The 27,292-nt window shown below is 36.5% G+C and overlaps 1 protein-coding gene across 6 annotated transcripts in view; it reads right to left on the bottom strand.

Moving 5' to 3' along the window:
* Nucleotides 1-27,292, bottom strand: part of MARCHF1 (membrane associated ring-CH-type finger 1) — a 223,406-nt gene that overhangs the window by 81,420 nt on the left and 114,694 nt on the right. Inside the window, exon 5 of one of the 6 annotated variants that reach the window (XM_068187157.1) lies at nucleotides 5,802-5,941. The exons of the other annotated variants lie outside the window; for them this stretch is intronic. Coding sequence (XP_068043258.1) covers nucleotides 5,802-5,941 — 140 coding nt within the window. The remainder of the gene's footprint in view (nucleotides 1-5,801; nucleotides 5,942-27,292) is intronic. 6 annotated transcript variants of the gene reach the window in all.

Raw genomic sequence — 27,292 nt, 5'->3', positions numbered from 1 at the left:
TCTTATAACAAATTAAAATACAGATCTTACACATCCCATCACTCCCTGTCAGATTAACAGTTCAAGGCTTGCAGTATAGAAGGCAACTTAGATGTACCCTATTTCAGAAGATTTTCATCAAGTAATTACATTATATTTATGAAAATCAGGCAAACACTTCAAACTCAGATGAAGAAATCTTTCTTGTTCTGAAATTAAGTTTGGGTGTTTAGATAACGATCCCAGATTTAAAGAATAGTTAGGGTTAGATGGAACCCTTAAAGACCATATAGTGATAAATCATTCTTACACTATTAGAACTCTCACACAGTTAGCATAATTTACAGTTAACTCCCAGCTACTCACTTTTATCATCACATGAGGAAAACCTGTACTGGTTTTGGCTGGAATTGTTAAATTTCATCATCGCAGCTCGCACTGGGCTTATGTTTTCAATTTTTGCAGGAAACAGTGTTAACAGCTCAGGGTTGTTTCAGTTTTTGCTAAGCAAGGCTTACATCCAAGAACATTTCTGCTCCTCTCCCCACCCTACCAGCGAGGAGACTGGGGGTGCACAAGGAGTTGGGAGGAAACAAAGCCAGGTGGGCTGATCCCAACTGACCAAAGGGATAAATCATGCTCTATGGTGTCCTGCTCAGCATATAAATATGAAAGGAGGAGGAGGAGGAGGAAGCAGAAACATTCAGAGTGGCATTTTTCTTCCCAAGTAAATGTTACACATGATGGAGCCTGCCTTTCCTGGAGATGGCTGAACACCTGACTGCCCATGGGGAGCAGGGGATAAATTCCTTACTTTGCTTTCATGTGTGGCTTTTGTCTTGCCTATTAAACTGTCTTTATCTCAAGCCATGGTTTTTCTCACCTTTCCCCGCTGCTTCTCTTCCCCATCCCACTGATTGAGTGAGAAAGCAACTGTGGGGGATGGAACTGTCTGTCGGGGTGAACAGCAGAAAAACCTCAAAACCCACACTTTTCCTTGTTTGTTTAATTACATTCTGGAATGACCATGGACTACTACTAGCTTTCTTAGTCAAAATCACACGTGGCAACATGGGATCTACCTGTGTCAAACAGATCATTCATAACAATATTTTACTTTCTCTTGGAGAAGCAGATTGGCATCATTTGCTTGCATAAGAAGAAATCCTTCCTTAGAGTTAAATTAAATTAGATGCTTGATCATTTGCCATGAGTTCTACATTTCAATTGCGTACAGAAACACAAATTATCTCATTACTCACCTGACTATACTTCCACATATATTCACCTATAATTCTGGTTGGGAATACAACAGGGAAAAGTGGTTCCTACTAATGACTACAATTCAGCACTAAGTATGTGCTCTTGGGCCATTAGCTTTGTGTATTTCACGTGAGGTGCTGAATTAAGAACCAGCCCATGCCCTATGCAGAAGACGCTACAAAAAACAATTGGGAACATAGATTATAATAATGCTCTAGTTTTGAACTAGGACCCAGAGAAACACTAGACACTCTGCAAAAATAGACACAGAACAGCTTCTAGGCAAATTGCTTAATCAATGTTAATACCTATTTACGTGTTCCCATCAAAATAATTTGAACTCACTGCATATACATATGCTTACAGAATCACAGAATAAAAACTGTCAGCACAGACTGATTAATGAAGAAATAATTTTCAATTTCTTATTTTCAATTATATCTATTATCTTTTCAGAAGACAAAAACTCTGCAAATACTATTGCATAAAATTATGAGTTTTCAACATCTAGATTCTTTTCAAGAAAAGGAAGAAACATTACTATTCTTTCCCCAATTCTAGAAAAATATCAGAGAAAGGGAAAAATGAAAAAGAGATTAATTTGCATATTGCCTGGTGATTAAAAAGGATTGAAGAACATTAATAATTTGAATTGATACAGTCTTCATGTATTAAAAGTCAACGTAGTCTAGAGGTTTGGTCTCAAAACTAAAATAGCAGCTACAAAAAAGTATCAATAAAGTGATTCTAAATCTATGCAGTATGATAAATGTGCTACTAGCAGGCAATAATGTTACAACTGTTAGGAACAGTAAGCTTGATCTGGAGTACTGTGCAAAACTGGTCATTCCTGTTCAAGCTGGAGCAGGAATAGACAAGAGCTTTTAAGATACTCATGATAACATGGAAACTATGACGAAAAGGGATAGTTGTATTACAGGTCTCTCAAAATATGATGAACATTACAAAGGATGAATCTTCAAAGTTTAAAAACAATGTATACAAACACAAATTGGTAATAAATTCAGCTTGATAAAGAGACGATTTCTAGCTATCAGAGCAAAGTCAATTCCAGCTTTATGTTCTACTACACCAAGTTAATTTACTATATGAAATTGTTTTGAGTATAAAAAAGAATTACTCACTATGAATCTAAAACTATCAATACAAACCCCAAATCCAATAAGCTACAATATTAAACAATATTTTTTGTCAATTTATGCCTCCTTTGATGACACAATGATTCAAAACTTTCAAGGTATGCTCAGAACCAAGAAGCTAGAGTGCCATCTAAAACTGAATGCAAGGATTTAATCTTCAAATAAAGTAGACTAAGGTGATAAAGCTTGGGGATATTATTATAGTTAAGTTGACAACAATAACAGAAAAATCTTTCCAAGAATCCTTAGTTGAATTCTGCTAAAATATTCCAGAATTTATTTGATTTGGGTGAAGCTAGAACATCTTACACATCAAATAAAATAAAATGGTGCAACTGTTTTTATTAAACTCTTTAAATACATTCCAGTGCTTTCATTAGCTTAATTCTTTTGCATTTTTTCTTCCACTGCTGTTCAGTATTCCATTTACTTGCTGAATGAAAAAAGCAATTTCTTAATGATCATAACCTGCTTCCTGCTCCATAAGGTTCCTTCTGTTTTTCACATATTTCTTTCCATAAAAATGGACTGGGAAGCCTGCCACATGAGGAAAGGCTGAGAGAACTGGGTTTGTTCAGCCTTGAGAAAGGAAAGCTTGGGGGAGACATTATCATCATGTTCCAGTATTTTAAGGCTGGCTACAAACAAGATGAAGACTCCCTTTTTCAAGGAGTTAAAAGGAAAAGGCAAAAAGTAATGGGTATAAGTTAGGCACACTCTGATTAGATACAAGAGGAAAATGTTTTGCAATGAGAACAATGAGCTATTGAAATAATCTCAGAAGAAAAGGTGTTGGATTCCCCAACACTAGATATTTTTAAGACCAAGCAGGACAGGCTACTGTGCCATCTTGTCTATATGGTGGTTATGCCAAGAAAGGTTGGACCAGATGATCCTTGAGATTCCTTGAAACCCGGTATTCTAGGATTCTGAGAGAAATTAATGAGAGTTGCTTGCAATTTTCAGATCATTTTCCTTTGGAAAAGTGGCTTTGTGAAATGCCCACTTTGGGGTTTAGTTTTAATTTAAAAGTATTTTTCAATGCCTTAGCTGGAGTTCTGAAATAAAGATGACATTCTGTTGAATCAGATGTGTACACAAAAGCATATGGCAGAGGTCAAAAAAAGATGTATTCCACATTCCACCTTGCTTCCTTCCAAACCCAGACTTGTCACCTACAGAATAAAGAAGCAAAGAGCTGTGTCTTCATGACACAGACTCACACGGGCACAAGACTCACCAAATAAACCCATACTGAGGAAATCAGGTCCACAGAGGAGCTGCAATGCACTGAAAAATGAAATTTAATTCAGAAAGAAAGGTCTTGAATAGCTCATCAGAAGTGGCTTGGTACACTTAGAACAATTTACTGTATTCTTTATTTTCTGCTGTTTAATTATTTTCCAGTTTCCAGCGCTAAACTCTGTATCTTCACTCAAGACCAGCCAGAAGAATTTTCAATACTGAGAAGGCAATGACTACTAAGGAAAATAAAAATTGATTTCAGACAAAATTTCAGATTAAAAATGTTCACAAGTGAAATAAGGATTTTCAGTCAACATCCTGCAAGTCAGAAAGACATTGCTAGCAAAAGCTTATACTGAACATCATTTTCTTCAGGTGTAAGGGACAGAAAAAGTCATGGTTGAGAGAGTGGGAAGCAAAGAAAATGAAAAGGAAAGCTTGGCAAGCCTCAAGAGACATTACTGTTTTATTTCCTGTTGTGAAGATTATTGTTCTACAGCCAGTCACAATATTGACTAACACACAGGATTGTCCTCAGTAGTTTATTTCTCTGGCTTTCTTACACACTTCGTCAACTAACCAGCAGTCTACATGCAAACTTAATTTTGAACAAATTTTATTAATAGGGTTAAGAGATGCTAAGTCTATGGATTCACCAGTTCTGAACTGTATTTCCAGTTCATCATTTCTAAATCCCAGCTGGTAGACTGGAATGCTTATCTCATGAATAGCAAACCAAATTAAATGTTGAATAGCAGTCAAGCAGAAATCAAAATATGCAAATTTCCACATATCCAAATTCCTTAATAGCTACCTCCTATTACTATTAATAGCTAAATAGTAAAAGCAATTAAATAAAACTTAAAAATAAAATAGCAAGAGTAATTAAATGTGGGGATAATATACTTAACATTTTTCATAGAATCATTGATTTTTAATTTCCTTTTATTTCTCTGAAAGGAAAGTATTCTAGATGAAAGTGAACTATAACAACATTCTAGGATATATATAATAAACTATAAAATGTGCAGCTTTTAATGCTGCCTTTTTGTGGTCTTTTCTGCAGCAGAAACTTACATTCTATATAATTTACCACTGAACACAATAATTTTGCCACATTAATTAGGGGCTTTATTTCACCAAAATGAAATAACAGCTTCAACAGCTTTCAAGCAGACCACTGTCTCTTCATTTGGACTATCACATTTCTTCAGTGGTTAGGAACAATTCACCTTTTAGCTTAGATGTCACCCTGCCCATGTTTCAAGAACTGCAGGGCAGTATTTCCTGATCACTCCTGTTTCTTAGGATAGGGAAATATAGTGCCTATTTAACATTCATTAATGAAATTGGAGCAGGCATATTGAACTGGATATGTTTCAAATATTCAGTCTTGCTGTAGCCTGAAAGTGCCAGTTGAATTAAAACAAGCAGACAAGTAGACAATTTTTGCTTAGTGATGGGGCAGTTGGAAGCCTTTACATACAAGTACCAGCTCTTACTCACCGGGCCAGGTCTACTGATGTAAGAAGCTTTATTTCAATGAACAAAAACTGTGGGATTGAAATTCTTATCAATGAGCAACTTTAATCAGTTTCACATGATACATTTTAACTCCACCACGTAAACTGTCAACTTTACATTGCCTGAACATCTACTATCAATAGCTCTGCATGCAGAAACTCAACCATCTCTTGCAACAGCATGTTTAATACATGAAGATAATTTTAAAATCCAGCTGTCTGACACAAGTTTAGACACATGATACTTTGTTCCTGTTACAGGCAGGAACAAAGAGCAAATGAGGTGCCTTTAGATAATGTCCAGCTGTATTCATCAGGGACCAAATGTCATTGCACTGATTAGGATCACAAAGAATGCAAGTGATCCGTATTTGGTCGTCTCCTGCTTAAAGACTTCATCATTCACAAAACATCAATACAGATTTATAGAAACAGCATGCAAGTCAGAATGAACCATGCATAACATAAAAGACCAAAAAAAGCAAACAGAAAGAGTAAGCAGATGTTTTATCAAAGGGTTTCACACACGGAGGAAATGCAAGCAATAGCAAACAGTACAATTTTAAAAATAAATTTAACACCTCTCAAGTTCTGAGCATGCCACTGTCACGAAATGCAACTTTTCACTCACCAAAGTAGAGTTATGTGAAGAATCACCTGAGACCTCGGGTGTTCTTGTGCTGTTTGGAAGTCTGTGAGGGTTACGAGCTATCGCTTGGCACCAGCCCAACATTTTCTCCTTCCACTTATCCCTTCTCAATTTCTGAAATTCTGAAAATAATTTAGAGTCCCTGAAACATTGACACTTTGAATTCATTCTGTGCATGTCTCTGGACACATGCCTTTAAAAACAGCTTTTTAAGTTATATCTGAACAAGCCAATAAACATATTTTTAAAAGAATATGTTTTTTTAAAGTATTTAGAAAATATTTATTCTAAAGTATTTATTTAAAAGAACATTTTTTACTAAAGTATTCCAAAATGCTAAACCATAAAGCTTAGAAAAGAGTCATGCATTTCAGCACACCCTACATGCATTAATACTATTTTAGTGTCAGCAAATACAGTCTCCATGTTAAATCTTCCTCAAGCTGTAACTTTATTTTAAAAACTGTTATTTTTAAAGGAACTTTATTACAGAATACCTCTGAGACTAACACCATCCCAAAAACTATATAGCATTTGGATACAAACTGCCACATTCACTGAAACAAGGAGAAACAGCCCTAAAGCAGTAGCAGATACTAGATACAAATAAACAGTGTGAAAATACACAAACCTGTGTGTACCCATGCCCAGGCACTCCGGAATACCTGGTTCATCTTGAAGTGCTATGCTAGGATGTGTTGTAAATAGCAAAAACTAGGCACACCAGAAATAAATGCTATGTGCCAACTACAAATTGCCTCTAAATTTACTTTTAGTTTGAAACAATAACAAAATAGCTTTTAAGTAACACTACCATATTCTGGAAATGCGGCATTAGTAAAACATGCTATTAAACGTAAGAAACCTTCATGAATACGTTTAAAATCTCACCATTTGTTTTTTCCCAACTGAAGTTGGCAATGGAGGTATTCAGTGCAAAACTTTCCTAATTAATTACAAAAAAACAACTTAGAGCAATTTTATTCTCAACATCTGAAGCAATTTCCAATCTGGTTGTTTATAACGGATTGTAATTTAAAATGTGTTATTCTGTAGAATCATGAAACATAATAAACAGGAAGATTAGACTACCAGATTGAGTGCCTAGTACTCCGAATAAGGGCAGCAATAGACTGAATAAAACTGGAACATAAATACAATAAAGCAAAAGACCTCCCATGGCACTATGAAGCACCACTGAATATTATGCACTTGTAACTTAAGTTTATTTTTTCTGCAATACATCTCCATGCAGGACACAAATTATGCATATATTTACAGCAAATTTCATCTTTCTAGGTTCTGAGTCTGACAAAGTACAATCCCTTCCTGAATAATGACAGCTCTACCATTTCCACACTTAACCATTAATATCTAGTTCTCAAAGTATGAAATGCACAAAGCTGAATTCCCCATGCAACCTCATGGAACTGATAGCAATAAGTGGAAATCAGCCTTAGTTTTATTGCACTGGAGATGATTAGGTGAGTGAGACAATATATTAACTGATTTTCACAATTTTTTGGTCTCTTGAAATCTTAACGTGAGATACAAAAAGTGATCAATCAATCCTTTCTATACTGCCTGTACCTGTGAAGACAAGAAATCATTTGAATATAGGTACAGTCCTATTTTGGTTTCTTTGGTGTGCAGAACCCTTTGGAAGATTTACAATTCTTTTTTTGACCTGAGTAATCAAAATAACTTTCACTGTCCAGATCATAACCTAAAGATTTTTCTCTTGCTCATACACCTGAAGAGCCACCACAAATAAATTTCCTGAAAGCAATCTTAATTCATTAGCTCTAGATTTTTTTAAAAAATAGAAGAATTACTTCATTCATATTTTTTAAGGCAAGAAAATTTTACTTATGATTTAGCCAAGCAAAGGGACACACAATTATTGTTCATCTTGTACAATATCAATGCTAAAAAAAAACCGAGGTTAAGGATGATGCATTAAAAACTAGCCAGTTGTATAAAATAAAAGAATAATATCTCCAAAAAAAGTTCACAAATCTAGCAAGCGAAAAAAATTTATATGCTTAATTCAGGAGCATAATCAGATTCAGGTAACAAAAGTAATGATTTTCAGTCCTTACCAGAATCTAACCACTATCACAGAACAGCAGGAAATTGGACACAAAACACACTGTTTTTTATCTAAGCTAAGTTTTGTTCTCTGTGTTCAAAGATTCCCAACAGCAATCAAAGTGATGGTATTTGTTACCTGCATGATTTGGCAGACAATCAAAATATTCCAGGAGCAGAGCTACAGGAATATTGAAACACAAATAGCCTTCAATGCTGAGCTCAGCTAAGATAAATACTGTCACTGTTATTCATTATGTATCTCTTGTCTGAGTCTTACCAAGCTGTGACCTCTAATCAATTATTCTAATTTGAATAAAACCATTAATTGATGGGTAGGATGCAATAGAAATCTCTGACAGCTTCTGCTATTTCTGTGTCACAAGTAAGCCACTGGCTTTTATTAACCAGCCAGTTATTATCCTATGACTGCTGTGTTTCACAAGGAAAATTTAGTATAGCCATAGCATAACAATATAATGACACTAAACCTTTCTACAAATAAAAAGCTCAACCTCAGGTTTTAAAATTACTTCTATATTCAAAAGATAAATGAATTCATATTAGAGTATATGTGATTGTGTCAACAGCTGTAGAAGTACAGTAATATCTCAGTGCTGTGGTGGTTCACTAGTGGTTCTTTCAAGTTGGGGGAAAAAATTACTTTCCACATACAAATGTGATAATTACCTGTAAAAATTTATATCATCAGAAGCGCTGAGTACCTTCTGCCCCTCCAAACAGAGGATTAATTTTTTGAGTCTAGCATCAAATTAAAATAGCATGAAAGGCCATCAAGCTAGAGAAGCCTTATCTTCCTGACTGATACCTGCAGCAACCAACTAAAGTAACTGTATAATACCCAATAAAATACCTAATGTTCTAGCCTCATAAAAAAAAAAAAAATCTGAGACCAACAGAAAACAAGCACACATGCACAAAAATCATTAAGTTGACACCTAGAATGATGGCAGCAATCAAGACTATAATGGTATCAGCTTTCTTGTATAGCTACTGGATATACACAATCAAACACCTCTGCATTAAATGTTTGTAAGATTTGGAATTCAAACATGTCATGTTTATTAATGACTGTTTTCAGAAGTGCTTCTAGGGCACTACTGGAAGAGTAAACCCAATTATGCACATCTAAATGCCTTTCCCTACCTGTAAAGACAAAATAGAGTTGTCATTTAACTTAGCTATGCAGCTCTTTCAAAACATCATCACAGAATCAGTGCCACTCTCTAGAGTATTAGACATTATATTATTATAATCAAATTTGCTAGAAGTTACAGTTTGTTTAAGTTTGCAAGTTGCCAGCTATGGCATATTCTTAAATCAATGCCTATATTATCTAATCAATTTTCAGAAATTACTTTGATGGTCCTGTACCATAATTAACCATATAACTGTTTCTAACTAAATCCAGTCTTTGTCGATTTGTTTTTTTCTCTTATACTGCAAATATCTATTTTAAGTTGTACTTCCTTAGTCCTTTAAGACTTTGATTCTTTTTTGTCACAACTAAGGATGCAAATTGCACTTATTAAAAAAATTCAATCACTGAAAATAAATAAATTTAAGATGACTGGTACAAAAATTATTGCAACTAATATTGCTTTGTTTAACCACTCCATATGCCCAAAACATGATAAGAAAGCTCTAAAGTTTTCAAAGAAAATAACCTTTTGGGCTACTAACAGTTTTAAATTTGTGGGCATGTTTGCCTTCACAGTCATACTCTTTTTTTCTCCCACAAGGAAGAGAATCTTTTTTGTAAAGCAGAAAGCAATTTTAAATCACTCAAAGCTCTTTAAAAAAACAATAGGTTTTTTTACCAATGGTTAATTTTTAGCATTGTAATTCTGCCATTTTGCATTTGGGAAGACTTCAAGAAGAAAATGTTGAGAAATGCATATTTACGGGAACTGATTTAATGTTTAAAAACTCCCAACTTTTATACATTTAGATACTGTATCAACATCTGTATTTGCTGATGCAGTTTTTGATCTACTTTCATAAGCAACCTCTATTCCATCCTCAAATATGACTTTGCTTTCTAAAAGGTTCTTGCTGTTAATATCACAGCTACTCTTCAAGGGAGTGCTTTGCTCATCCAAGGTCAAACATCTCTGTTGAATTTTCCTCAGACCTTCAGAAAGCGATGCAACTGTACGTGCTACTGCTACAGGTGAGCAGTGAAAGGGCGCCTAACCCCTCCCTCAGGACCCCTCCATGTAAATTTCAGATGCATCAGACTCCCAAGTAGGAAGGAAAACAGCCTTGATACAAACATGGACTTGAGAACAAGAACAAAGTACATGTTTTTGCTTTGTGAGTTTGCATATATTTAGCCATACATGACTGCCAAGCAGCTTAAATCAAAGCTTCAATCAACAATAAAGACATGACTGGTAAATGCACCTGATAAACCATACCCAGCACTTGGCAGATGAAAACTCTCCAGGGAAGATACAGAAATAATACTCCTGAAAACCCGAAACATAGAAAGCTCTTGCTTGTGAGCAGTCCAGATACTGCTCCTGTGAGAGGTCAGTCATATAGACAGTGGTAATCACTGCTGGAAAGAAGGGCTTATCCTCTTGCTAAGATAACATTGCTCTTTGTAACTCAATCTGTAACAACTCCAGGGCAGGACAAGCCACTGCTACTTTATCTTCACTGGTCTCTTCAATTTTTCTTACCTCACTTCCGATTGTTTTCAGAATCTCTTTTACGGTAACTTCAACCATCATTAGCATTAGTCTTTTGCTCTCATATTCTAGTATATAATTTAATAAAACCTAACTGCTGAATTGTTTTCTGGTTGCCATTGTTAATAATCAGTGTTTGCAAGAAATTTACTCCTGGTTAGGGTGACAGCCTTCCAGTACCTGAAGGGAGACTATAAGAAAACTGTAGCGTTTTTTACAAGTACATGTAGTTACAGTACAAGGGGGAATAGCTTCAAACTGAAGGAGAGTATGTTTAAATTAGATATTAAGAGGAATTCTTCATTGTGAGGGTGGTGAGGCACTGGAACAAGTTTCCCAGATAAGCTGCAGATATCCCATCCCTGGAAGTGTTGAAGGCCAGGCTGGATGGGGCTCTGAACAACCTAGTCTAGTGAAGGTGACCCTGCCCATGGGAGTTGGGCTGGATGTAGATGATCTTTAAGGGTCCCTCCAACACAAACCATTCTGTGATTAGTGAAAATTGCAGTCATATCCACCAATACGATTCTGTAGGTATTCTCTGACTGATCAATACAATGAAATAGTTAATCTGAATGCTAGTTGGTAGAAAATTCAGGGTCACCTCTGGAAACTGAATTGCAGCTATTTTCTTCTAAAAGCTAAAGACATGAATTGTAATTAGTTAGAAGGTGAAAATTGACATTCTGTTGGAAGGTATTTAGAACACTTACTGAAGTTGTATGCATTATAATAAAGAAAATTCTGCTAAATATTTTTAAATTTTTGTTGTCATCAAGGGTATATCACCTAATGAGTTGACAGAAGAGCCAAATGTTTAAGGAAAACTTGTGACAGATTTATCAAAGCAGAAGATTTGGTATCCTTTTAATAAAGATTAAATAGGCCCATTAAATAGCTGTTCACCACTAAACTAACTGAAATATACTAATGCAAGTACCTCTTTTTCATACTGCCTCCTTCTAGTGGAAATTGTGATCATGACTTATGATCTGACCTCTGCTAGTAGAAAGCCATGACAGATGGCCTATTCAGGGTTTTTTCAGGATAAACGGATTTAAGTTATAAATAATTACTGGCCTACTGGCCTAATGCTGCAGTTACTGGTAACAGCTTAAATAACTAGTCCTTTACGTAAGTAAAGATTATGCTAACCCAAAAGCTAATAATTATGTGAATAAGCATTTGAATAATATTACTTTGACAATTTTTGACCAAAATCTCCAGAAAACAAATACAAAAGTAGGACTTAGAAGTGAATGCATGGGAGCAAAAGTATGACTCAAATAGCTGAAATAATGTTTTGTTTTTTTTTAATGGGGTTCTCATTAGAGAATAATAATGGTGGCATAATTATTGTAAGCAATTATTCTTGTTGCTCTGGTTGCTGTCAAAAAAAAAACTTTGATAAATTGAGTAGGGGAAAAAAAGTTAAAGGATTATGTAGTCCTTCCAGTTTTTATGTTTGTAGTTGGGAAATGAACAGAAAAATTTTGCTGAATAGATAGTAAGTCTGGAGAGGTGCAAGAAGACTGGATGAATATCAGCATTCACCCTGATATTCAACCCTCTAAAGTTAAATTAGTGGGATTCTTAGAAGTGTCTTCCAATAGTTTCAAATTAAGCCTGAACCTAATTTATTACAATGCAAAACCATAATGGTTTACTAATTATTTTCCACAGAGAAAATTGGGGTTTGCTTCTTTGTGAGATGAAAGCAATGCAGAACATGCAGTTAAAACCACAACTCACACAGCTGTCAGCAAGCTAAGATTCACACAGACCATACGCACGTCACAGTTATAATATGCCATTGTTCACAAACCATTTTTAAAAAATTAAAGATGGAGTATTTGTTGTGCTTGCTAATTAAAGTGTAAAACTAGACACAGCATTAGTTTCTCTCTTCTATTTAAAAATAACACTGAGCACACTGAAAGTATCCACCCTCTTGCAAGTCTTTCCAAAGAACCTCGAAGGAAGATGACATTAACGAAGATACTGACAAAATATAAAGTTATGAAAGGGAAATCTTGAGTGTACAGCAGAAAACAAACACAGTGCTTGATAGCACAGCATTGCTCCCTTTAGTGACTGGGTGAACACAAAGATTTCTAACTCCAGAAATCTTTGCTGTGGTGCAGCAGCTCAGGCAGCTGAGTCTCATCCTGAAGGTCTGATCTCTACCCCTGACAGCCCTCCTCTGACTTTGCTACCACTCATACTGCTTTCTGCTAGGCTATACTGAACCCTGGTGCTGAAACTGAGACAAGAGTATGCAGCACAGCATGGCACAGAGATGCCCATGCAGGTGTACAACATGGCCTGGCACAGCTGTGCAGCACCTGTCCATGCAGTCCCATACAAAGGTCCTGTTTCAAAACCTGTTTAGGTGCTGTACTGAAGAGCAGCTCCACGGCTAAGTATAAAGCCCTGCCCTCATGACAGCTTCCAATTATTTGCCCCTTCTACAGCTGGGATAGAACAGAGAAAAGCCTTAGCTTTCCTAAGATACCTTGCACCACTGATGGCTATGCAATCGCAACACATAGTCCAGACATGGACACTGGGATTGAGGGCAACCTCAGCAAGTCTGCCAATGCCACCAAGGTGTGTAGTTCTGTCAACACAGACAGAGGAGGAAGGGATGCCATCCAGAGGGCCCTTGGCAGGCTTGAGATGGGCCTGTGTAAACCTCACATTCAACAAGGCCAAGTGCAAGGACCTGCACCTGTGTTGGGACAATCCCAAGCAAAAACACAGGCTGAGCAAAGAATTGATCGAGAGAAGCCCTAGAGAAAAAGACTTGGGTATGCTGGTGGACAAAAAGCTCAACATGACCTGGTAAAATGCACTGTCAGTCCAGAAAGCAACCACATCCTGGGCTGTATCCGGATCAGCATGGCCAGCAGGCCAAGGGAGGGGATTCTGCCCCTCTGCTCTGCCCTTGTAAGACCCACCTGAAGGGCTGCATCCAGCCTGGACGCCTCCAACACAGGAAAGATGTGCGCCTGTTAGAACAAGCTAAGGCGATCATAGGGCTGGAGCACCTCTCCCATGAAGAGGCTCTGACAGCTGGGGCAGTTCAGCCTGGAGAAACCTCAAAGGAAATATTGGAGCAACCTTCCAGTACCTAATGGAAGCCTATAAGAAAGGAATTTTTAAAAGAGCATGTACTGATATGACAAACAGTAATGGCCTTAAGGCAAAGAGGGTAGGTTTAGATTACGTATCAGGAAAAAATTCGTGGCTGCAGGGATGGCGAGGCACTGGAACCAGATGTCCAGACAGGCTGTGATGGCCTATCTCAGAGTGTTGAAGACCAGCTTGGATGAGGCTCTGAGTAATCAGGTCCAGAGGAAGATTTGCTGCCTGTGGCAGGGAGGCTGGAAGTAGGTAATCTTTAAGGTCCCTTCCAACCCAAAGCATTCTGGGATTGTGACCTGTACTAAATGCCTCCTCAAGAGTAACCATGTTTTTTAATCAACAGGGTCTGGAATCAAAGCCTTCCATGGCCTTGATGTAACTCACTGACACAGAATCTGCCTTGTGCATAAGTACTTGCCCTGGCTGGCTGTTTATTCAGTTGCCCCCGCCCCACCCCAGTACACAATTATTCTCCCTGTTTTCTGAAAATTTCTCTTTTCATTTACTTCTTCTGCCTTCAGCACTAATCAATGTGTACTTTTCATTTAAATCACTTGACTTTCTCCAATATAAAATAGTTTCTTGAGCTGCTACATAGGCTATACCTTCTTTCTTTGACTTCTCAGTCCTTTGAATTTCAAATTTTATTCATGAAAAAATTTATATGTTTTACACTGAATTCAGACATTTTTATTTCTTTCAGGGTCTATTAAGGTTTGTATTATTTTGACACTTATGTCTCTGTTATACCATTCATCTTCATATATATGTATGTCTCTAATCACTGTGTTTTTACATGAATCTTTCTCATTTGAAGTAAACAAGCAAGTAACCTTCCATTCTAGTGCTTGGTTTTTTTATTATCTTCAGAAAAATAAATAAACTAGAAATATTTTTTGAAAGAGTTAATAAATAAAAAATTCACCAATAAATTTCTGGCAAGATAGCAGAACCAACACACTTGAAAAATTAATTATGCATTTAGAAAAACACATCTACAAAATCATACAACTTGAACAAATAATTTTCATTACATTATCACATGACTTGTTTACAATTTTGAAATAGATGCCATGCTACAAGGCTCAACAATCTAGCCGGAGTTCCCAAAGCCATTCCAGTCTCTTCCTCAAATGCATGAGTGGATTGCGAACACACACTTAGCAAGCACTAGCTCAATGGATAAGATTTTATTAAGGACCCTTTCTCTATATATAGCTCCTCAGAAAATAAGCATGCTCCAGGAAACACAAAATAATGGAAAACAGAGATGAATGCAAAAGCACATGTAGGTAGTTGGCCTACATTCAACTTTAACACTTAATTAGAAAGCCAAGCAGAGAAAAATGAACTTTGAACGTAAAAACTGTATTTAACCACAGGCCAACCACCCACAAAACCAGGGAGCATTTCAAGAAGTTCTTAAGGGGAAAAGAAATGTACTGGTGAAAATTATCACATACAGACTATTATTGTTGCTATTGAAGTGCTCATTTTAAGAGACTCAAGCATAAAAGGAAGAGCCCAACCTCCCTCTCAGCTTAGGCAACATCTGGGATATAGTAAATCCAGGTCAGGCCCCTGATAATTGGGTAGAAGTTGGTGGGAAGAAGCAGAAGATAAATAGCAAAGTGCAAACAAGATACTCAAACACTGGGGTCAGACTCACTCATCTGTGATGACAAAACTGGAAAAATGAAACATACACTAAGCATGTAATAAAGCAAAGCACCTCAGGAATCTTATAGCCCAACATGCAATTGGTGAAGGACAGTCTTGTTCATGTCCATGCTGAAGCTATGCCACATTGTGAAACATCAGGATGTCCCCAGACCATCAGAGCACTGGCATGTTTACAATGACAATCCATTTCTCTGTGCCAACACAAAGCACTATGATATGGTGTGGTCAGGGTGAGGCAGACTATTCTCAGACACAAAATATATTGATTCCCAAGCACAAGTATTTACTTAAGTCTTTACTGGCAACCCACGGGACTCCAGTTTGCATAAAGAATTACCAGGTATTGTTAGTACAAACATTAGGCATTTGCAATGCCTTATGTTTCCTGCACTGTAACAAAAAATATGTTTTCACAAAAAATATACCTCCAGCTGATGTCTAAGATCATAACATCAAATAAAATATATAGCTGACATTTAAATACAAGTTCCATCATAAGACAGAAATAAAGTACATCTTTCTGTTATCATCTGTGTAAAATTTCATCACAGGAAGTTTTTTTTCCCAGCAAGTAAAAGCCCATGACTGCAATATAGAATGAAGGTGCCAGCTCAGAATTGTTTTTCAGCAGAGCAGAAGTTTTACTACGGAAGGATTTCGATACAGTTTCACAGAAAGAGCCTTACAGTCCTTAAATTTAAATGAGTGTTAAAGAAGTCCTGGAACAAAAGCAATACTGAGAATTAAAACACATTTTGCTTCATGTAAGCTCAGTACAGCTGTGAAGAGGCACAGTATCAAAAGTGCGAAATTTACACTTTCTTTTTTCATTTGCCACTAAAGTGCTCCCATGCTGGAGTACTAGAATATACACTTTTCATATTTAGAGATTGGTAAAACCAAACCAAGACTGCCTGCTAGGTGACAAGCAAAATACTAGATTCCTTATTCCCAGCAACTGTGCCCCACTGACTTTTTTTTGCCATTTCTCTGTTCTAGTTTGTGACTGTTTAGCTAAAAACAGAAGTTCTTGGAGAGAAATCTATTAGGATCTTTTAGACACTTCTGAGCTACTTCCAGCAGTAGCACTGTTATCACTAAAAACATGTCCAGTAGATTTTGCACTGATCATATCACAGAATCACAGAACATGCTGAGTTGGAAGGGACCCACAAGGATCATTGAGTCCAACTCCCAGCCCTGCACAGGAATATCCCCAACTCACACCACGTGCCTGACAGTATTTTCCAAACACTTCTTGAACTTTATATCAAGAATTGCTGACATAATTCTAACAAAGTAATTATGATAAAAATATTGCATAATGAGTCATCACAGACCTATTGTTGTCACAGATCTATATATCAGACATATCTGAAGATACAGTATAGCTAAATATTTACGTTGCAAAATCTAGTGTTTCACAAGTTTATTGATATTAAGATATCCATAAACTCTGCTTACTGTCTATTTTATAATGGGGAACCTCAGGTTAACAGAAGATTGGTTTCACTTTGAACATTTGAAATAGTTTTGCTTGACAGTACTGCTTGCTAATAGTGAGGCATAACTATATTCACAATGAACAAAAGCTACAAGTAAATTATAATTTATTCTGGCCTATTGCATCATAGAGTTTTGATCAGCTAGAACTCACACAGAGATGAAACCTGGCCTTGACCCTCTGGCTTCACACAAGAAGTGAAGGCTGCCCAAGCAACTCGTGCTGTCACTATCTTTAGAAAAAACAGCATTAATGGTCTTCAGAATAATTAAGTCAGGCACCTTCTGAATGAGCTAAACCTAAAATGAAACAGATAACCCATAAGGTAATAGGAAAGTATGGGCAGAATAGTAATAAGGTAAATCCTGCTTCTTTGACCCCTTCCAGTTCTTGGTGAAAAGTCAACAGTATAATGAACAAGGAATAGAAATTACTATTTACCTGGACTCTCAAAGAACTTTAGGTCATACCTTCCTGAAAAAGATATTTAAGTAAGTAATCATAGGCATTATGCAAGTTCTATGTCAGACAAAAATGTGTGTCTGTTGAGCAATAATAGGCCGAAACAGGAATATATGAGCTATTTCTGTTGTGAAGAGGTGTTCAAGGTGTTATACTAGGGTTTTCCTGTTTTAAGCATTAGGAACTCTTGCTTGAGGAAAGTTGCTGAAGCTGACAATGCAAATAATAAGTAAAGAAAAACACCAAAATTGTAACAGAGTATTATACACACACCATAACTTCATTGATAGGATCACATGATGCTTTTCATTGCATTACTTCATACTCAAAGTGGAAAATAATCACTTCACACAGAGCAGAAAAAAACCCCATTGCATGAAATCAAGTTTACTATAATGCCCAGGTCCTTCTTCAAAAGAGGAATTTTGATTTCCTCACAGGTTTTAGTATGGCATTAATTAAGAGTCAGAAAACTCTCCTTTACCCACATGTCCCTCACCATACAGGTTACAAATTACTTGTGCCTCTGACAAAGTCACGGAGTTGGTGACAGAGACAGCCTGCCTCCAAACACCTACTCTGCTGACGTATGATAGGACTGCAGACATAGGTTCAAGGCCTGGAAGCAGTTTAGGTGTGAAATGGTTATTAACTACCACACACAACCTGACTTCTGAAAAGCCACAGGAGCACTGCCCTTCTCAGGAATCACTGCCTGTGAAGGCTTATTAGAAAAGCCACAGCAAGAACACATGAAGACATCTGGGACCACACTGCACCTGAGCAAAACATATCTGAAACTTGAGGCACCAGAAGATTTTGTGAAAGGATGCCCAAGCATTCCTGTATCCATAGTTTTATTCCAATGAAAAACTGATTGCTTCCTGTCTAAGCTAGCATACATTAATTTTAAAACTTCACAGAAATCATTTAGGTGACAGCTCAGAATTAAGCTTCTCTTGTTGTTCTGATTCTCGTGAAATACAGGTGCCTACATGTACACCTTTTAAGGGAAAATGCTCCTAATAATTACTTCTTCAGGATTTATGCTATGAGCAACCTTTACTGGCACTGGATGGAATGAGAATTAGGAAGGAAAATTTCCTCTCTGAAGTATTCTCCCTCTTTGGCTCTTTTACTGGAAAAAAATATACTGACATTTATTTTTTTATGACTTTTTCATTAATGTTAAGCACTCATTTTAAACTTGTGACATCCATAAACTTAATTTGTGAGGTCTTTCATAGATATGTAGCTTTGTTTTTCACCTCCGCAACACATGGTATTTTATATTACAAGGAAGGAGAATAAAACCTGCCTCACAATAGCATTCATATCTTTCCAATCCTACCATAACCAGAGGCTAAAGCAGTGCTATACATAATTTACAGCTCTTAAGAGGGCTGATAGACCTGGAGTTCTATGTGCCAACAGCTTTGCCCTTGACAATATACCATGTGTCATTAAAAGATCTGACCCAAGTTATCAGGAATCCTTCATTCAACAGTAAAAATTTTAATTTTTGTGGCTTTCAAATCCTGTTATTCCCTAATTCCAGGTGGAAAACTTGGTGACTACCCTTAACATGATGTATCTTCCTCAGCTATCTAGTTGCACTAAATCCCTGAATTTAACTGGCTTTGTTCTATCTTAACAGTTTTGCACAGAGTAAGGAACATATGGGCTTAATTATTCAAGGATTTCTAAGAGTTTGGAAAAAAAATAATTGTGAAATATGAGATATCTATTTCACCTAATTAAGCAAAAATAAATTATCTGTTTCAAGAACTGACTCAGTGAAATCTGTCATTCCCTAAATTTCAAGGATTGCATGAGTAGGGCAATTGATTGATAAACCCATGGGAACACAGCTGGTGATTTTACAGCTACTTTTGAAGGCAATGAAAAGTGTAAACTTCATCACCTTTACCACATCCTACAATTTATGTCTCACAGAGAAGACAAACATCTGCTCCAGAAATTAAAAAAGAAAGAAAGAAAGGAAAAAAAATCCCCACAGTAAAGATTATCAAGATATTTCTCAGTTTAGCAGGATAAATGAAGCCAGTACTGAAACTGAATAATCTCTGACATCAATAACTTTTAAAGACAAGCAATATCCAATAATTTTTAAAAAAGTTTACCGTTCTGTGCTGAGATTTAAAAAAAAAAAATCCCAAAGAAACACTAGTTTCCAAGACAATATATCCATGGTGTAAATTTTTTTGTAGTGATCAAACAATACCATGTATTATAATCTCCTGAGTGCATCACTTTACCATAAGCTGACTTATATGCCCATATAAATGTACCTTCTCCTGTCATTACACTCAATTTCAACTCATTTTCAAAAAAATATTTTCAATCACTGAATCTTTTTAGGGGGAAACTACTGCATTCATAATTTTGTATGAATTGGAATTTCTACTAGTGTTTTAGCCATGAATGGGTCAACTTGATAGCCTCTCATTTGACACACCTTGTTTATTTCAAACATCAAAAATAGATAATGTTGATTTTTAAAAGTTACTTGGCCTCTCTACCATAATGGCAATTGAGAGCTCACTGCCTCATTTCAATGACATTTGAAGAATCACAAATTTTAACAAAATAAATAATTGCATTTATCTAATATATGTTAAAGAATTTGAAGAAACTTGTATCACAAGTGGTCATGAAACATTCTATCTGCTATAACCACAGGACTCAGCAAGTCCAGCTTGCCTGATGCATGGTAAACCTCTCTTTATAAAAGGACTGGAAGCAAATACACAGTAAGCACTGGAAGCAAATACACAGTAGAAAGCATAGGATTTGAAATACTAGAAGAATCATCAGTCTTATGAGTTGTGATGTTGCTTGACGTCGTTTAGAATCGTTTAGGTTGGAAAACCCTCTGAGATCATAAACCCAGCACTGTCAAGTCTGCCACTAAACCACATCCCCAGGCACCACATCCACATGTCCCCCCTTTAAACACCTCCAGGAAAGGTGACTCAGCCCCTTTGTTGGGCAGCCTGCTCCAGAGTTTGCTTAGCCTTTCAGAAAATGAGGTTTCCCTAAAATCCAATCTAAACCTCCCCTGGAGCAACTTGAGGCAGTTTCCACTGGTTCTGTCATGTGTTACTTGGGAGAAGAGACTGACTTTCACCTCACCTCTTCACTTCTTCCCAGGCTCCCCTCTGAGCCTCTTTTTCCCCAGACTAAGCACCCCCAAGCTCCCTCAGTCTCTCCTCCCAAGATTTGTGCTCCAGACCCTTCACTGCTCTGTTGCCCTTCTCTGGACATGCTCCAGCACCTCAATGTCTTTCCTGTAGTGAGGGGCCCAAAACTGAACACAGAACTCCAGGTGTGGCCTCACCAGAGCCAAGTACAGGGGTACAGTCACTGCCCTGGTTCTGCTAGCCACACTACTGCTGATACAAAATCTCTGGAACGTGAAAGATCAGAAAACAAACAACCTAAAACATAACACTTCTTGTGGGATAATTCAGACAGTACCATAACAAAATTATTAGCTAGAGCTGTGATTCAGAAAGTATTTAATTGTAAATGTCTCTCTTTAAAGGCAGTGTTGGTTTTTTTGAAACATGTAGCTTTTGAATACTTAATACCGACCCACTATTCTCTTGAACTCCTTTAACTCAAGTTTTAAACTTCTAAAGTAACGAAATACACTTTCTTGAGGTATATTTTTTAATAAATTCAAAACCAATGGAGGGTGGGTGAGATTCTGCAGGAAAGCGCAACTTTGGTGAGGACAAACAGATTAGAAATGAAAAACAAGTTGAATTCTAGCCTGGAAAATAAATACTTTGCCAACATGTCCAGCTGTAAAATAATGAGGAATGGTCAGGAATAGTATATATGATCAGATCTATTTCTCCCTTTCTCCCTCTTCCTTACAGTCATGACTATGTCCACATATATGTTAGGAAGGAAGAAACCAAGTCTTCTGGGTGGGCACAGCACAATGACAAAGGGAAAAAGATGTAGCATTTCTGTTGATGCACAGTGACTGACAAGAGTTAGAAGTAAGAAAAAAAGTAACTGGGGCTAAAGAGAACTGTGTTTCTCAGGCACATTTAGCAATATTCACTTCTGTAAGGCAGATTTTTAGAAATACTAGACTTATAAATATACTTCAGGGATTTACAGATGGATAAAATGTTACCAAACATTTTGTAAAGAATGGAGTAATAAACTGAGGAGAGAAGCTACAAAACTTGCCCCAAAATGTAGAGGTGTGTGCTTTTCCACTTAGTGTTCAATTTAGTGGATGCCTTCCATGATGTTCCTCTATCACTCTCTATACAGGATTTATTTCATATTTTCTCAGCAGTAGATGAAGATTGCTGAAAATAGGATCTCTAACATACTCACAACTTTCAATCTGGTTTCAAATTTGACATGCTGACAGCAGCAAGCTAATCCCATAGGGAAAGTGACTTTAAAAAAAAAAAAAAACTCATACTTCCTCCCTTTGAGATCATTCACTACTGAAAGCATTCAGATGGCAAGTTGCTAGTTACATATCACTAAATAAACACAGTACAAAGTTCAGTTATACTGCAATTTGCTCCTGATTAGAGGCAACAAAAATGGTGCTGCAGGTTCAGCACTTCTTTTTCAGCGTTTGCTATGAAGTGTTGAATACTACATAAATTTTCCAAATGCAGATGTTGACAAATCAGCCTAGGCTTTGAAAAGAAACTCCTATCATTTCATGTCTTATCCAAAAATACACAGCAAATTACAGAATGCTCTCTCTTCATATCTTTGCAATTCCACTCTTTTCCCCACAGATAAAAGTGTTTAGAATTTAATAAAGAAATATTAATTGCACAGTAAAACCAGAATCCAGCCTATTTCTTTGCGCCATCTCCTGTTTTTTACTGTGCAATTAAAAGTAATTAGACATGAACAAAAATTAAATAACTTGGGTGTAAGTGCAAAACTCAGTCCAATTAAACAACACTTGGGGCTGAAATGAGAGATTTGTGAAATAACAATAAATGATTGTGTGATAGATGATTGCATCATGAGTAATAGGTAAGGGTGAAATCAAGTGCAGACTGGAAAACTTATCAATGCAGTCATCCCTATACATGTAGGAACAGTTGTAAGTGAGCTCTGCAGATGATTTACGCACCTGTAAAGCTCTTCCTATGCACACTGGCCTCATAGGCAAAGCTAAGCAATTGGCTGAGAGGCACAGTAAGTACTGCAAACTGTTTTACTTTAGTACTTCAACTATTTAGAGTAAAATTTTCACATATTTGTGTAGGTTGTTTTGTATGTTCTCTACTTACAACAGGATAATTATACATTCCACACAGTGATGAATGTCAATGGGGGGAATTAAAGATTACAAAAAAAATAGATAAAATTATCACCATTGCAACTGCTATATAGCTTATTTATTCAAACAAAAAGCAAAACCTATGGCTGCAAATAAATTCTTCAAAAAGTTATTCAAAAAGTCTTTGGACCGTGTTAGCCTTCCACATAATATCTTCCCCCCCCCCCCCCCCTTCTCAAAATCTAGTCCACCAGAAATCATATGGCGAAAGTCTAAGAGAATTGGGATTGTTCAGCCTGGCAAAAAGGTTTCAGGGTGACCTAATTGCAGCCCTCCTGTACCTGAAGGGGGTCGACAGCAGAGATGGAGAGAAATTATTTACAGCGACAGGACAAGAGGAAGTGAAAAAAGTGGGTTTAGATTAGGTATTAGGTATAATTATTAATTCTCTCCTGTGAGGATGGTGAGGCACTGGCACAGGTAACCCAGAGAACTTGTGGACTCCTCATTCCTGGAGGTGCTCAAGCCCAGGATGGATAGGGCTCTGAACAACCTGGTCTAGTGGAAGGTGTCCCTGCCCATGGCAGGGAGATTGGAACAAGATCAAATCTATGATCCCTTCCAAACCAGGCCATTCTGTGCTTCCATGCTTATTATCTTATCATTATTGAAAACTACCAGAAGAACTACTTAAATTGCCTAACATATTTGACAACTCCATCCTGCCTTTTATAAAACTCCAAATCCTCAAAAAACAGATGCACTGGTGAATGATTTATTTCCTTAAGATTATATCCTATACTATTTCTGATATTTTTAATATGTTTTAAAAACAAAGCAAATACAGAAATCAAGGGAAGCAATGTTCACCTAAAATGTTTGCAGCAGTGTACCAAATGTTTCATTTGGAAGGTCCTCTGAGAGCTGCAACTATACACAGAAATACAATTGTATTCTGAAGCATTAAATGCAGTAGCTCCAAAAACAGAAAACTTGATCCACAAATATCTGGATATCTGGTTTGAAAAAAAGGAAGTGTCATTTTATAAAGCCACAACTTGGAATTCATTGCAAAATCCAGGGGTTTGTCAAACAAAAGGTGCCACAGATCTTAGACTGAAATTAGACAAACTGAGAAAATATGCAATCCCCTTTGAGGACTATTTTTGTTGACTCACGTAATCTTTGGTCAACTCTCAGTTCTGTGAGTTAACTCTCAGTTCTGTATAGTTCTGTGTATCTAAAAAGGGCAGCCCTTTCTGACAAAGTTAGCAACGTGAGACAATCCTCCTGTAATTTCTAGTACCACCAACAGCTGTTGCTATCACTAGGATATGTCTATACTATGACCTATCAGAGAAGTTCAGAAAACAAGATGGTTTTAAAAGTTCAGTCCAACTCTGCAAGAATTTGCCTGCTTCCTAAATAAGCACACACAATCTGTAACGAATGCAAAGCTCAAGATTATCATGGTAAAATCAAGATCTTGGATTTCAGCACTTCTCCCCAGGAGGATCCATGAAGTTGTAAATGCAAAAGTTGTAAAGGCATTAATATTAATGATTTACCTTGTGCCAATCCAGACTGCTTAAAATAACTTCAGTTCACACAGAGCTCAGTAGGGGAGAAAACCTCCTCCAAGATGAGTAAGTACCTACTGGAAGTACCCATCACAGAAGGCTGCGTGTCCAGTAATTGCTTTTCAAATAGAAACCCAAAGGTGGAGTGGAATTAGCAAAATGTGTCAAATAGAAAACGTAGCTTTTTTTGTTAATGCTTATTTATTTTTGTTATTGTTGTTGTGGACTTTGCTGTTGCTGCTTTTTAAATCAAAACTGATTTTATTAGTCAGCCCTCATCAGATCAACACGATTCATCCTAATAGCCTCTTTGTCACTATTTTGGCCATTGGCCATATCAGTAAGTGTAAACCTTACAGGAAAATATTCAATCTCAAATGCATAAAAGAAACAAAGACATTCTAAACCTGAATGCCAATATTGGGTATTGGTTCTTATACTTTTATTTTATACAAGAAATTTAATTCATTATTCGAACGTGAAAATAAACCAAAACCCAAAACAAGAAAGAAAAAAAAAACCTGAAACAGAAGCTTCTAAATAGGTTATATCCTACCAAGAAAGCTGAAACAAAGGGAGACAGCACTTGCAAAGCCCTCATGTTTATCAGATCACTAAAACTGACAGTTTTCAACCATAGAGAAATAAAAATAGAAGAAAAATCTTCCACTGAGCCACTGAAAGATATTTTAAGAAGTTCACACATTTCTGACAGTGTTTCTCCATGCATAGGGGCATGGAGAAAATGTTTTCCTTTTTGAAACAACTAGTAAGAGTTGTACTTATAGGATTTAATGAGGGATTTCTTGAATCCTAAAATTTAATGGGCTCTTTTACTAATATGTTTACATCAATAACAATATTTATACTGTTACAAAGGCAACATCATACAGAAATTTTGCAATTAGCATGGAACTTTACACATTCAATACCACTCCCAGGCATATCACATTTCGCACATCATTTTCCTTCACAAACAGAAACCAAAAACATAGAAAATGAGGTATCTCCTCCTCCTCCTGCTGATTTCTACCACCAAATCAACCAGGTATCATCAGCTGCACAACCCTCTTCCAAGGAATGGAGAAACACTCAGCTGTTCACAATCACCTTTTCTTTCCTTTACAATAAATAAACACCAAAGGCCAAGCTTGTTGGAAAACTAAAAATGCCCATAATAAGCTACATCAAAAAGAAGACAAGAAAGAAAAATGTATCTCCAGGAATAATGATATCTCTTTTGTGCCTTTGAGAAAGAAAAGGCAACACTGGAAATCTGCATATCTCCTATGGTTTACCAGTAGTCTTACTGTGAGATGGTATTAAAACATATATTATGTAAGTACACTAATGGGGATAAGAGGGTTGCCTAACCTCCCAAGATAATTATATCTAACCCAGTTTCTTGGAAATATACTACCACAGGCCAATTAGAGTAGATTTTTGCTGGTTTTCCTACTTATTAAATAATACCTTCAATATACAATCTACATTCTTAACTACCTCTTCAACAAAGAGGCAAATGCATTTGAGAGTAACCTAGAAATGGAGAACTTCATATCCTTTTAGCATTACTCTCTCTTTAATTATTGACTCTGTTAACACTTTCTGGTTGTTAAATTCTAGCAAACATGAAGAGAAGTATATCTTGGGCACTGTTAGGCTTGCAGAACTTGTCTGCTGAATTCAGTTCATTCCTTTCTAAAAAGGGAAAGAAAACAACTACAAGTCATGCCTTTACATAATAATAGAAGCCGCTCCAAATAACTATCACTATGCCAAAACCTCAGATTTTGAAAGCGATTTAGTACCTAAATGCTTGTCACAGAACTTAAAGGTGTTTTGGCACCAAAATATTTGGCTCATTTGAGCTTAACCCTCATCAGTTCCTGAAAATTAGGTGCAGTGACTTAATTTAGCAATGCACATTCAAATTATACCAGTTCATCTTCACTACTGCAGGTCCTATTTACTCCTCTTACTTTTGTGTTATTATATTACCTTAACTTGGGTCTAGATTTTGGGGATCACAACACACCCGGGATACAAGGTGGCAAAATAACTGTCACATCTCTGGCCCAAACTTCAGATTTTCCAAATCTGAACTTTGCTAATCCTGGTGAGGCCACAAAAGCTGCATTCTGTACTGGATGGGCAAGCATTTTTCTTCTCTGATACTTCATTCCATGTGGGCTTCATGTTCACAGCATCATAAACAGCCATGAACTTCATTTTGAGCAGAAAAAATGAGCTGCTTTCACGGGTACATTAGAAGCAACAATGAATAATGAGTACAGACAGTCCCATGAAGGATGAAACATGGGTAAAAGTGCACTTTATAAGCAGGAATGCTCAAGGCACAATAACAAAGCTGTTAAAAATCTGTCATACTTGCTATATTTAATGTAACAGTACCATAGCAATTGCTATGTTTTAATCATTATTTACTGAAGATGATATGTTAATGAGAAAAGAAATTATTGTGTATTAAAACTACCAACTCAAAATGAAAACTAACTAAACCCAAAGAGCAGCACCAACAAAAATTAAGAAATGTTTTTTTCCTGATTTCTACTGATTGCTTACACTGATACTTCAGGAATTACTGAAGATTCCCTTTATCTGCTTACTAAAATCAACTAAATTCCCCTGCTGATCAACAGGGAATGAAGGCATTCTTGCTGCCATTGATTCCCAAAGATGTTGATCAATAAACTTACTTCTTTATGTGCAAGGGAAAAGAAAGGAATCTTGTAAATTGTTTTAGGATTCACCACTCTTCAAAAGAGCCAATTATGATACACCTTTTTAAACAATTATTTTGTAACAGGACTTCAAACTTTTGTGAAGAAATATAATATTCTTGAACTTGAAATCATTGCTTTTCTCAGGTGAATCACATTATTTTAACAAACAGTGAACTTGTATGGTTTTAATCCTTTTAATTAATTCATTAAGAAACTAACTGAACATTTTAGTAGCAATGT

This window comes from Anomalospiza imberbis, chromosome 4, assembly GCF_031753505.1.
Source record: "Anomalospiza imberbis isolate Cuckoo-Finch-1a 21T00152 chromosome 4, ASM3175350v1, whole genome shotgun sequence".
NCBI classification, from domain to species: Eukaryota; Metazoa; Chordata; class Aves; order Passeriformes; family Viduidae; genus Anomalospiza; species Anomalospiza imberbis.
This window is presented reverse-complemented; position numbering and strand designations above follow the sequence as displayed.